General features: G+C 45.1%; 1 protein-coding gene across 1 annotated transcript in view; it reads left to right on the top strand.

Moving 5' to 3' along the window:
* The window catches only part of KREMEN1 (kringle containing transmembrane protein 1), a 55,985-nt gene that overhangs the window by 8,366 nt on the left and 34,801 nt on the right, over positions 1-12,818 (top strand). Inside the window, exon 2 of the mRNA XM_065904445.1 lies at positions 9,686-9,848. Coding sequence (XP_065760517.1) covers positions 9,686-9,848 — 163 coding nt within the window. The remainder of the gene's footprint in view (positions 1-9,685; positions 9,849-12,818) is intronic.

Here is a 12,818-nt window from a genome sequence, read left to right as displayed (position 1 = left end):
CAGTTTATTTTACCTCCTTTTTAGTCCGATTGAGAACTTCAGACAGTGTGAATGTGTTGCTCAAGTGATGGTTAGGTGAGGTGTAGATTTGAGCCAGCTGTCTCCTGTTGCAAGCGGACTCAGAATAGAAACAGGTGTATTCATTGCAAAGAGGGCTGCTCATTCCCTGTTACAAACAATTCTACCTTGGATTCTATTTAAATAGCAGATTCCCCTGGTTTAAATAGCAAGCATTTGATTTTCAAATACTTTGATTTACATAAACTTTCCTGGAATTTCTCCCGGGTCGTTTACAGTACGGCCCTGACAGCCAGGGTGGAGGCCTAGATTGGTAAGGAAACCTGGGTTCTCTGAATATGTCCATCTTGGGTTCCCCTCAGCCCTCCATACACCTGCTTCCCTCACTCAACAGACGTTTGCCAGGCATGTTCTGTGTGGTCTGTAGTTACTGAGACTACAGAGATGAGTGAACCGCTCAGGAAACTTACGTGCTAGTGGAAGCAGGGCCAGGTGCTTCTGGAGCAATTCCAGTTCAAGATGATCAAGTCTTAGAAGAGCTGGGACAGCAGGCACTGTGGGACTTGTTTTAGAGCTGTGGTTTCCGTAGGAGTGTAGTGCTGTCTCTTCTGGACCCTGAGCTTTCAAGTAGTTCTCCAGCATTTGTCTTCTGCTCTGATCCTTTAGAGTTGACTTATGATGCACTAAGTTATTGTCCATCAGAGAAGTGGACTTTGAACTTGAAGACTTCCTATGCTTCCTGTTTCCGTACCTGAACACTCTAGTGTGAAATTTTATTTCAGGATTGAAGAGGATATTTATAAGTACATGTTTAAGTAGACCCACTGATGCTTAGGCATTACACTAAGAGAGGTGCTATCACCACACTGTGATAGAACATGTCCTGCTGGCATTGGCAGAAAAGTCCATGGTTAATTAATGAAATGTTTTCCTTAGACTTCTGCTGAGCTAGTGACTTCTGAGCGAATTCATGCTTTCACTGAAGCTTGGCCTAATCTTTCTGTATATGTTGATAGGTGAATGGTCATTCTTTCTTTTTTTTTTGGCTGCATCAGGTCTTAGTTGTGGCACGTGGGTTACATTGCCCCGAGGCATATGGGATCTTATTTTCCCCACCAGAGATCAAATCCCAATTCCCTGCTTTGCAAGGCAGATTCTTAACCACTGGACCACCAGGGAATTCCCTCATTCTTTCTTAAAAGCTATCTCCTGGTCTTCAGTTTGCTGAGCGTGCTTGTTTATAATACCCTACGGAATGACTGTCAATTCCTCAAGCACTGCTGCATGTTCATGGTGACTCTTCCTGGCAAAAACACGTGTTTCACTGGGACAGCCATGCATGCTGTCCAGGGGGTCCTCCCTGGGTAGGAGTAGAGCATATTCCAGATGGGACCCAGACTGGGGTCTGGAACCCAAGCAGTCCCGCGTTCAGGGCCTGCTCTGCTTTGATAGTTACCTTTTTTCAAATTTTTATGTAACAAGTAATGAGGACCCCTCTCTGAAGTTTTTTCGTGGGTCTTCTGAATTTAAACCTCTGGTCCGTTGCTTAGTATAGGTTCAGTGTTTCTTAGACCAGTCTTTTAATCAAGTATTTTATCTGTTAATGGGTTGGGAAGATTCCCTGGTGTGGGAAATGGCAACCTGCTCCAGTATTCTTGCCTGGAAATTTTCATGGACAGAGGAGCCTGGTGGGCTAGAGTCCACAGGGTTGCAAAGACTGACCAACTGAGCACATCTGTTAATACAGATGAATAAGCTGGAGATTTAAATAGAAGACCTCAGGTTCTCTTCCAAAAGTATGCATTCTTTAGTTAAAATAACTTTGAGAGGTACAGGGTGCTGCTTTTAAGCACACTGTTCCTATGAATGAAAAGGAAGATCTGAAAGATATTTTAATAGAAAAGCTACTGATAATTTAAATATTTACAGTGATTATTTTGTGGCAATTATACTTTGGTCAAAAGTACAGAACTACTTTTTCCTGTGGTCATTTGAACTGTGAATACATAGTCCAAGAACATGGTAGGTGAATGTCTGTCTTGATTTTAGATGAGTGAATTTATGGTTGATTGAGTTTGATCATAGTTCTTGAAAAAGAAACTAAGGTAGATTAATTGTAAAAGAACATATTAGCATTTTCAAGATGTCCTTTCAAAAATTTTTAATACGGAAAATTTAGAACATATACAAAAATAGAAGAGTGTAAGGAAGTTGTTATGTATCTGTCTCCCAGCTTTCATGATTATCAACCAAGGCCAGTGTTATTTCATTTGTATCCCTTTGATTCCTACAACTGGATTATTTTGTAACAAATCTCAGATATCATATCATCTCATCTGTAAATATTTATGTATCTGTAAAGGATAGGAACCCTTTTCAAAAACGTAGTACCACTACCATTGTCACAGCTAAAAAATTTAACAATAATCAAATATCCAGTCCATTAATCAGTATTTAAATATTCCTGATTGTCTCATGGGTGTTTTTTACAGTTCAAACAAGGATCTAAACAAGATGCTTTTAGGTCATCTGACTCTATTAACCTAAGTCTCTATTCACCTAGAAGTTTCCCCTTTTTTTCTTTGACATATATATTTTGAAGATGTAGCTTCTTCTAAGCAAAAGAGAGTGCTTAAGAGCCTCTCCAGAGGCAGGGCCCACCCACATGGGAGGTGAGTTTTTTTTTTTTTTTTTTTCCTGAAGAACTGTCCCTTCCATTAGAGAAACAGAATTAGAACATTGTAAGCTTGGAAGAGATTCTTAATCATTAAGCTTTCCTGTCACATTACCTCAGACTTTTGCATCTCTGTCCTATTTTGTTAGAATCCTGAGATTACAGTTTAGAGTGAAAGGACGTTGGCTCCAGTCCCCTCATTTCACAAGTGAAGAAGTGGAGGCCCAAATCCAGGTGATTTCTTTAAACCTTGCAGTGTCAGCTACTTACCTAGTGTCATTTCCTCTTTCTGCCAGTGATTGTCTATGCACTGTGTATATAGAAGGCCTCCTCCTTCCCCACAGACTACCCTCTCTCTGGGGATCTAGATCTAGATCAAGATCTAGATCACTTGCCTCCTTGTAATCATGGGAATCCCTGCCCTTAGGGAGCCATCGAAGTTAAAGATGTAGAGTTTCTTCTCACAGGCTCAGCCCCATTGGGGTGAGAAAAGCCGAGAACCACTGCCTTCCCAGGGCCACACACCTCTTGACCGCCAGGTTCCGTGTTTCTGAAATAAGCATTCCTGAGTGCCTTTGAGTGTCTGAGGGCAAAAGGTGATTTTGTCAGGGACCGCAGGCATTGAGGACCTACACAGAAGTTTCCACCAGACACCAGTCTGTATTGAAAACACACAGGTGTGTTGTGCAAACATCTGACGACACTCTTGTGTCGCCATCTAAGTATTAAAACGAGCTTTTTCCACCTCAGCCTTATATTTCTATAATCTACCTGCCTGCCAAACTTAATAGATATCTTTTAAAAGGACAGAAGATATTCCTGCTGAAAAATATTTTCTGCCTTATTTTAAGATGCCATAATTCAATTTAATGCTTGTTGATTCGTGTTGATTTCAAACTAGGCTAAAACCAGCCAGATTCTTCCAACGTAGGATTGATAGAGATGCTGATTGGTTCTATGTGGAACAGAAACTTGGCTTTGATGGATTAAAACAGTGACTCTCACACACATCACATAAACAGAGATCTAACTAGTAATTAGCTACCAGAAAACTAGGAAAATTCAAGACTCAGTATGAGAAAAAATTTCTGTTTCTCAATGGTGTGATTAGGAATGGTTCAGGGAGACAGTGTCGTTAGGAATGATGTGGAGCTTCATTGAGAATTTCTTCTTCAACTTTATTAAATGTTATTGAGGAGTAGAATGTCTTTTGCTTTCCCGTCACTATCTCATATATGTCAAGTTTTAATTGTCTTAACAGAATACCTCATTACAGTTTTAAACATGAACTTTAAAAATTCAGTGTATGTACAACCTATCAAGGGTTAAATTGCCTGAGACTGGCATTTTCCTCACTTATAGTAAGTACAAATGTTGAATTATGTGATTTCAGTAGCATATATAAACAAAGACATGTTTCATCACACAGTTGGAATTTTAAGAAAAGCATATACCTTTTTCACTTTACCGTTTATCCACTGAATGCTGGGATTCAACATAGGGTTCAAACCACATATATTTTTTCCTTTTATTTATCAATTTTTGATTAATTTTTATTGGAGTATAGTTGCTTTACAGTGTTGAAAAGTTTCTGCTCTACAGCAAAGTGAATCAGCTATACATGTACACATATCCCGTCTTCTTCAAACATTACATATTTTTTTTCTATCCACGTGGTAGCCTGATAACTGTCAACAGAATTGTAAATAGCAGAACGGTGTGCCTGTCCATCCATGGCATATTGCCTTTTATAGCTATGTATTTTTATGGGGTAGAGTAAACTACACGATCGTGATTGTTACAGTACTTTCAAAGTTCTAATAATGTTTGATTTTTTTGCACTGTTTAGTTACATAATAAGACACTGTTTATTTGCATAATGATAATTTATGGGGCACCTACTGTGTGCTAGGCACTTTACTTGCAGCTCCTCTGATTCTTCCAGGTGTCCCGAGCTATTAATAATCGAATCCCCCTTTGCACCAGGGAGGAAACAGGCTCGGAGCTCAGCTGCCTGCCTGCAGCTTGCACACCACGGAGCTGAGCTCTGACTCCAGCCAGTAACGTGCTCTTTCCATGCCAGAAGTTTTTCTCGCTAGAAAGTAGTGAGAAAAGGATTTGATTTAAACTGTTTCATAACCCTGGAGATTAACCACTCAATCCTGTAAGTTTACATGTGCATGTGTGTCTATTCTGTAGGTATATCACTTGTACAGGCAGTCAGGGCTGCATAGAAGGGCTTCATGGGCTTCATGAGCACTTCTGAAACTGTAAACTGTTGTGTGTGTGTGTGTGTGTGATGGTTGTCTGGGGAATCAGATCCCTGTCTTTCAACCTGTTCTCCAAGAGGTCTTTGTGTATGTAAAAGGATTAGGACTCCTGATCTCGCCGACTGCCCTCATTTCAGAGATAAACTTGAGATGTGGAGGGATGCGCTGTGAAGGTGGTGCAGCCGCTAGGCAGAGCCGGAGCAGGGCAGGCCCGCGCCCATCAGCATCCTCCTCTGGCCACAAGTGCATCTCAGTTTTTAAAAAATAAATGCCACAAGCCATACTTTGAAGAATTTTGGTGATGGAGAAAAAGATAATGCATCGCCAGCTTAGAAAGGCTGAATTAATCGCGAGTGCTTCAGGCATCGCCAGTTTAGAAAGGCTGAATTAATCCCGAGTGCTTCAGGCATCGCCAGCTTAGAAAGGCTGAATTAATCCCGAGTGCTTCAGGCTTGTGTCTAATTTAAGGGCTGTTTTCTTTCAGTCCCCCAAAACAAAAGACTTGGGGTTCTCTGATAGAGAGGAAAGGTCCAACAGAGATAAATGGAGTGGGCTCCAGCTAGAGAGGACAGGCAGGAAATAAAGCAGTGCTTTTCACAGCTTATGATCCCTTCCTTCTCAAAACCCCTTCTTCCTTAAAGATCCCACCTCCCAGACTGCGTGCTGTCAGCCGTCACGGCTGGGCCCTTCTTCCAGGCCTGAAATGCAGCAGGGCCCCAGGGCGCGGCCTAGATATCCTCTCTCTCCACACAGGCACTGTTACCTCCACACTTCTGGATCTGGCCTTGGCTTCTTTCCTCAACCCTGGGCTCATCTAGCCATCTGCTTACTCTCTTATCTCCATCCAGTTTTCCTGTCCAAAACCAAACTGTTGATTCCACCCACGAGATACTGTGCCTCTTGGCTCTGCCCCATCGTAGTACATGGCAGCACCATTCACCCAGGTGCCCAGGCCTACCTCCTCGGTGTTGTCGCCAACTGCTCTTTCTCTGGGACCCTGTATTCATCAAACCCCCACACCCCAGCAAATACTTTGGTTCTACCTTCAAAATACATCCAGAGTCCAGCCACTTCTTCCCACCCTTCAGCTGCCAGCGTGGCCCAGGCCACCCTTCTTTCCAGCCCATCGTCTGCAGCAGCCACCTAGGGTCCCCTTGCCACGTGCTTGGCACACTCTCCACAGCTCTTCCTCCACCTGGCAGCTGCAGTTCTGCTAAAGGATAAATCTGATCAAGTCACTTCTCTGCTCAAAGCCCTCCAATGACTTCCTCTCACTCTTAGAACAAAAGCCAAAATCTAACTTATATGACCTTCAAGACCTTGCATGTCCTGGTCTTGCCTGGCCCCTCCTCCTCTTCATGTCCCACCCACCCTTCCCGGCACACTCGCCCTACTCTGGCTGGGTCAGAGGAGTGGCCTCGCACTCTCCCGAAGAGTCTATGCAGTTTTCCGGGTTTGTGCCTGCTGTGCCCTCTACCCAGAAAGCCCTTGTGTCATTTACTGTTTGCGTCCTCTTCTTGTCCACATCTTTGCACAAACATTGCCTTTCCAGGTCCTTCCTAAAAGAGAACCCCCACCGTCCCACCTCCATCCCCTTACTCCATTTTCTCTTGTTGCACACAGCACTGGCTAGCGTTGACTTTGATTGGTGTGTTATGAGCGTGAAGCCCTGTTAGCATGTGAATGCAGAGTGTTCACCACACGGTCCCAGTGCTGTGAACAGTGCCAGACATATAGTAAGTGTTGAATAAATATTTGTTGAATGAATTAATGAATAGTATCTTGGACATTAGATTTATCGCCTTTGCTTGTTCTCTTTCACTGAATCCGTAAGTATTACAACCAGCCATGTGATTATTTATTACTGGTTTAAGCCTCTCCTTTCTTGTCTAGCCAAGGCTCAGGCCAGTTTCCTAACGGTAGGGAACAAGGTGGGCAGGGCCCCCATTACCTAGACCCACCCTGGTATTCTGGTGAAGTCAAGATGCACACATAATTGTAATCTAGAATGTTCACGTTTGTTTTTCTTGTCCCCACCCTCCCCACAATTGACATGCACTGGGCAGGTCTGCTCAAAAAATAATTGTCAAATCTGGTAATACTGCCTCAGTTTCCCTAGTGTAATTAAGAACAAGACTGGGCCTGGGAGAAGCAGACTAAAGCCAACAGGCTTGCTCATACCCATCCCATCTCTGAGATGCCACCTCATCCCGTTCCAGAGGGCTGGCCCTTGTATGGATGGCCACCGCGTTCTTCTTCGGATGAAGTCATCAGGGCACACTGACCCACTGCCCTGCAGATTGCTGTGTACTGCTAAGGCTTTCTGTTGGTCGGCCCGCATTTCTGGCTCCCAAGCCCCTCCTCAGTCACTTTCGATAGGGGAAAATATGTATTAACACATGGAAATTAAGATTCTGGTAACTGGCAGAGATTGGCGTGATCTTGGAATCATCACCAGGGCAGATTTTTAGGAATATAGGTTCCCAGGTCCTGCTCTAACCCTGAGACTGGGTAGGGCTCTGGTGTGTTGAGCCCACACGCACGCACACGCACACGCACTCACAGTCTCTCTCTCTCCCCAGCAGATCATATATATTCCTAGTGATGATAAGTGCTACGAAGGAAACAAATGAAGGGCAGAAAAACAGGAGTGGAGATGGTGGGGAAGGGTTTTCCGAGGAGATAATGTTTAGTCTGTGATGGGAAGTGTTAGGGGAAGGACTTTTCGGGCAGGAAATAGCGTGGTGTGTTTATAGAGTTAAAGGCAGAAGAACGTGGCTGGATCACAGCACACGATGAGGGGAGAGCTCGGCGGTGAGGAGAGGGCCTGGGGCCACGTCTCGCGGGCTTTGCAGACAGGGCTGAAGGCTCTGGGTTCTGTTCCCAGCGCTCACGTCTCTCTGGGAGTTTTCAGCCCTGTGTGGGGAATGGGTTGTTGGGAGCACAACAGTGGATGCCGTGGGACCCGAATCAGACCATATTGTCCTTCCACGGCGAACGGGACAAGCGTGGCGGCGCCCGAGACGGAGAGGAGAGGGTAGTTTCAGGGAACTCATTTGACAGAAGTCAACAGGACTCGCCTATGAGAGGAAACAGGGTGAGGGAGAGCGTGGGAAAGCTGGGATGATGCCAAGGGGTTCTGTCAGAGGCAGCATAGAGTGTGATCGCGTGCCTCAGTCGCCTCATCTGTAAAATGGGATGTTGAGGCCTCCAGGTTGGGCTGGTGAGGAGCTGATGTAAAGCACTGAGAGCAGAGCCTGGCACCCAGTAGAACCCCATGTAAGTGGCAGCGGTGATGTGGATGGTGGTGATTTGTCCAAGGTTGCACAGCTGTTTGGCGTCAGGTCTGGGACCAGTGGACTTTCTGCTATACTGAGCTGCCTCCTTCAGTTACCTTTGAACTTTTTTAATTCGTGCACTCTTGGTAGAGGGTTCGGTTGACTCAGAACATGACGAGTCACCCTTCTCACAACGTGTAGGTGAAGTGCGAGGGTGTCCTGTGCAGCCTGGGGTTCCCAGTTATTTTGGCTGTCCATAAAACCATGCCATTCTGGGCAAAACACAGGGCCCAGATCGGGAGAGGAAGTGGGTACAGGAAGAGAGATGGTCTGCGGGTAGCTTTCAGACACAGTTCAGAGTATAGACGCCCTGTTACGCACATGCTGAGGCCGGAGGAGGAGCACGCCCCACGCTGGGAGCCGGAGGTGTGAGTCCTTCATGCCAGAAGCCGTGGGTCAGCACATGCCAGGAGGGAAAGGAGCAGAGCCCAGAATGCTAGTGCACCGCCCCAGGTTGTCAGGTTCCTAGGGATACGTCTTAAAGGGGTGTTTGAAGTGCTTCTATCTGTCAGTTTCAACTAAGCTAATTTTCGGAAATCGCTCTTGTACCGTGCCTTTCTCGTGAACCTCTGCGAATGTAATGCATGCAATATGTGGGGGGAAATCCTCTCAGCCGAGGTTCCCATCCACCCCCACCCCCCTCCCCCACCGAAGTCTGAAAGGCAGATTTGAGAAGCACAGTTGTTGCACCTGCAAGGATTTGTCTTCTTAGTAAAGGGACCTCAGACCGTGTTGAACGTGTCCTGTAGGAAGGAATTTCAGAAGGAGGTGAAAGAAAATGCCAGCTCAGCGCCCGCTCCCTCCTGTTGACTGTCTGTTTTGTGGCACCTCCGTCTCAAGCAGCGTGGGGAGGACTGTTCTTCATTACCAGGGAATGTGAGTCATTCCCAGACCCGTGTGATTGGGATTCCAAAGCGTTGCTGTATCCAATGGTCTTATTAAATCCAAGTGTCAGTGCAGCCTTTCAGACCATAGAGGAGAGCTCAGTTAGAGCTGGTGCCCTGGTTCCAGTTACCACGCAGAGACGCTGGCGGCGCAGTGACCCCCCTGAGCACCCAGAGTTCCTCACGGACGGCTCCCAGGTTTGGGGGCTTTCCCAGTTCACTTCATGGGCTTCAGTACATTTCAGCTCCCTGTTTATATCCTAGCCGGGATCTGTATAGTTTCGGGGGAAATGTCCTTGTGTCTGCAGACAAGCAGCACCAAGAGGGGCCTGGCCTTTGGAGGGTACCCAGCCCTACCCATGTTCAACCCACTGTGTCTCGGATCCAGCAAGACGCTACCCATTTCCAGCTCCATCCAAACAAAACAAGACATCAAGCACAGAGGGAGGAAGCTGTAGATGTTGCCAGAAATTTATTTGCTCTGTCTTTTCTTTCTCCTAGAATGTTTCACAGCCAATGGTGCAGATTACAGGGGAACGCAGAACTGGACGGCACTGCAAGGTGGGAAGCCATGTCTGTTCTGGAACGAGACTTTCCAGCATCCTTACAACACTCTGAAGTACCCCAACGGGGAGGGGGGCGTGGGCGAGCATAACTACTGCAGGTAAGACCCTCCTCCGGCCTCTTCCCACCTTGCTCACAGCTAGGCAAAGCTTTGTCTTCCCTTTGGCCAACTCAGAAGGCCTTTCTTGTTACTATTTTAGACATGTTTCTCCCGAACACACATACAAACACAAAATCTCTTTTCAACTTGGGGCTCTTTGATGCTGGTTTTCAGAGCTCTGCTTTCCTGTCTGATGACTTCCATGTCTCTTTGGGAGGGTTTCCTTTGTTGGCGCTGTCACCAGAAGACTCAGCTTCTTAAGCTGCCGTGGATGTCATGGGCAAGCAGAGCACTGTCTGTGGCCCGAACCTCCCTCTGCTTCTGAGCAAAGGAAGATGTCCTGTGTTGGCCCACCTCCTGCCAGCCCAGGACCACCTTGCTCTGGGAGCAGGTGTAGCCAGCAGATTTGTGCCGCTGCTTTCCTTTCTGTATACGCGGGTGCTCTTTTACCTGCTGTCTGAACCTCATAGGGGCTGAACTCCATGGTGCTTCAAGTGTGTACTTGTGATTGTAGATGGAGATGATCCATGGCTTTGATCAGATTCCCAAAGTTGTCAGTGATCTAAATCAGGTTGAGAATCACTGGTCAGCAGGGACCAGAGCACCTTTGGTTACAGCTACGTTGTAGGTATTTATACCCAGGGTCCTGGTTACGTGACTCAAGGTTCAGCCATGTGCTGAATTTAGTGATTATTAGGACAGGTACAGAGGCAGCCTCTTGAGCCACTGCGGCAGGGAAAAACGATCAGTGAGCTACTCTTTGAACCACAAACTCTGCCCCCAGTTCTAGCAGAATGTTGGGACCTCACCCATGGCACTGTTGACCCAGCTGAGACAACATATTTATACCTACACTGCACAGGCCCCAGTGTTCTCCTGCTGCCCTCCCCAGGTACCTTCGCCCACATCTAGGACCCTTGGGCTTATCTTGAAGTCTCCAGGCCTATAGTCCATGTTGTCTTCATCTCTTTGCTTTACCTCAGTTCTAGTGGACACCACTGGTCATTCCCTCATAGCTGCTAGTGCACTGTTTTTTAGTTTGCTATTTGTTGCTGTTTTTTATATGTTACATTTTATTTTTTGTTTGTTATAGAAGTATTAAAAGTTTATTAAAAAAAGTTTCTCAAACACCATATATATATATATATATAGTTTAAATTTAAAGTCCCCATTTTACCTCTTCCCTCCTAAATCCTCTCCAACAAGGCCTTCTTCCCAGAGGTAACTATTTATATACTACTTCACATTTTGCTATCTTTTGCATTTTAGCGTTAATGTTACACATGCTCATTAAATAATCCTTTTACATTTTATTTTCAAAGGTGTACATGATCAATTACTTTTTTCTTTCATATTTAAAAGAAATGAACCCCACTCCACTTCTGGCTTATTTCCTTCCCCTAGTTTTTCTATTGGGAATAGTTGGCTTGGGTTAAGAAGAGTACTTAGGAAGAGAAACCAGTGTTTGTTTTTTGTTTTATCTTCTCATTCTAAACTATCTCTTGGTATTACGCTGTTGGTTTATTCTATTTTTCTGCTGCCTTCTATCAAGCAAGTCTTCTCAGACATGCTCCTGTTTTTAAATCTGATTTTAAATTTCCCATGAGGTTTAATTTACATGAAAAAAAATTTTTTTCTTATAGATTAGCACCCAGTTCCATCACTAGGCACCCACACATGTACCAGTAAATATCCATTAAGAAAACACTAGCGCCAAGAACACCACCTTCCTCCTGAGCCTTAGCTGGCTGCAGGCCTCTCCTTTGATTTGGTGAAATGTACCAGACCTGACCTAACAGTTTATCCTTCAAAAAAGGGACACTGAAATTGTCGATTATCATCACATCAGAGAGCCCCTGTCTCAGCACGGAAGCGGAGTCAAAGATGAATTTACTTGTTCTTTCTTAACCTATTCTGATGCTTTTCAGAATGGTTTTGACTTTGATAACAAACAGTTGTTTTCGAAAGCCTTTATCAAATCCTACATCAAAGCCAAACCCTGAATAGAGGGAGGAAAATGACAGTGAAATACTGTCTAAAGAAGGGCTTTGTACAAGTTCTCCAACTTTGATTTCTCAGCTGACACCTGACACCATGTTTGTCTTACGTGAGGTTTCCAATGCCATCCCAGTCTCGACGTCTGAGAGATGGCGAGTGATGGGAATGGGCTTCTCTGGGCTCTGCGCATCTCGGTTGCGGGTGGGAGGATAGAGAGGCCGGGACAGCAGGGTTGGTGCTGGCACCTGCCTTTGGGCACAAAAAATAAAAGGACCCTTTGTGCTTCAGGGTGGCTTATCTTCTGGGCCACACAATAGGCTGATCCCTCCCAGGCCTGATAGGGGCTGCTCCAAAAGCTTAGGCCGCAGGGTCTTTATGCCCATTTCCGGCCTAACCCGAGTGTCAGGTTTCCAGCCTTCTGAGTCCAAATAAAGGGAGCTTGAAAAGCAACGGAGAGAGGCAAGGCTTTTCTGTGTGTCCAGTAACTCCTGCCATCTTTTGCTGTGTTTCAGCTGCACTGCCCATTATTGTTGTGACATCTCAGAGTTGAAAAGACCTTAAAGGCATTTATTCCAAGCCACTTGTTTGGAAATGTGAAATAAGTCTTTTGCGATTATTACTGCCATGTCAGAAGTTGGTACCTGGATAACAGGACTCTATGTCTGACTGAGACTCTTTGGTGTAGTTTTCTTTAGAAGTTTCTGAGAAGTTAGTATTTTGATGTGAAAATAGGACCCGTTTCTGTCACACAAGAGTTGACTGGCCTGATCCTGTTGAAAACTTGTCAGTGGAGTCTGGAGCATGTGAATTTTATTTTATTGTTTAAAAATCACAGTGTTCACTCTAGAAGACATGAGAAAATAAAGAGAATCAGAAAAGAAAAATATTAGAATTATTAATACCTATAGTCCCATCATCTAGAGATAAATACTTTCAAGGATCTGGTGTGTATCCGTCCCTAAATATGTCTTT

Source organism: Muntiacus reevesi, chromosome 13, assembly GCF_963930625.1.
Source record: "Muntiacus reevesi chromosome 13, mMunRee1.1, whole genome shotgun sequence".
In the NCBI taxonomy this organism is placed as follows: Eukaryota; Metazoa; Chordata; class Mammalia; order Artiodactyla; family Cervidae; genus Muntiacus; species Muntiacus reevesi.
Note: the sequence above shows the minus strand (reverse complement) of the source record. Positions and strands in the feature narration are given on the sequence as shown.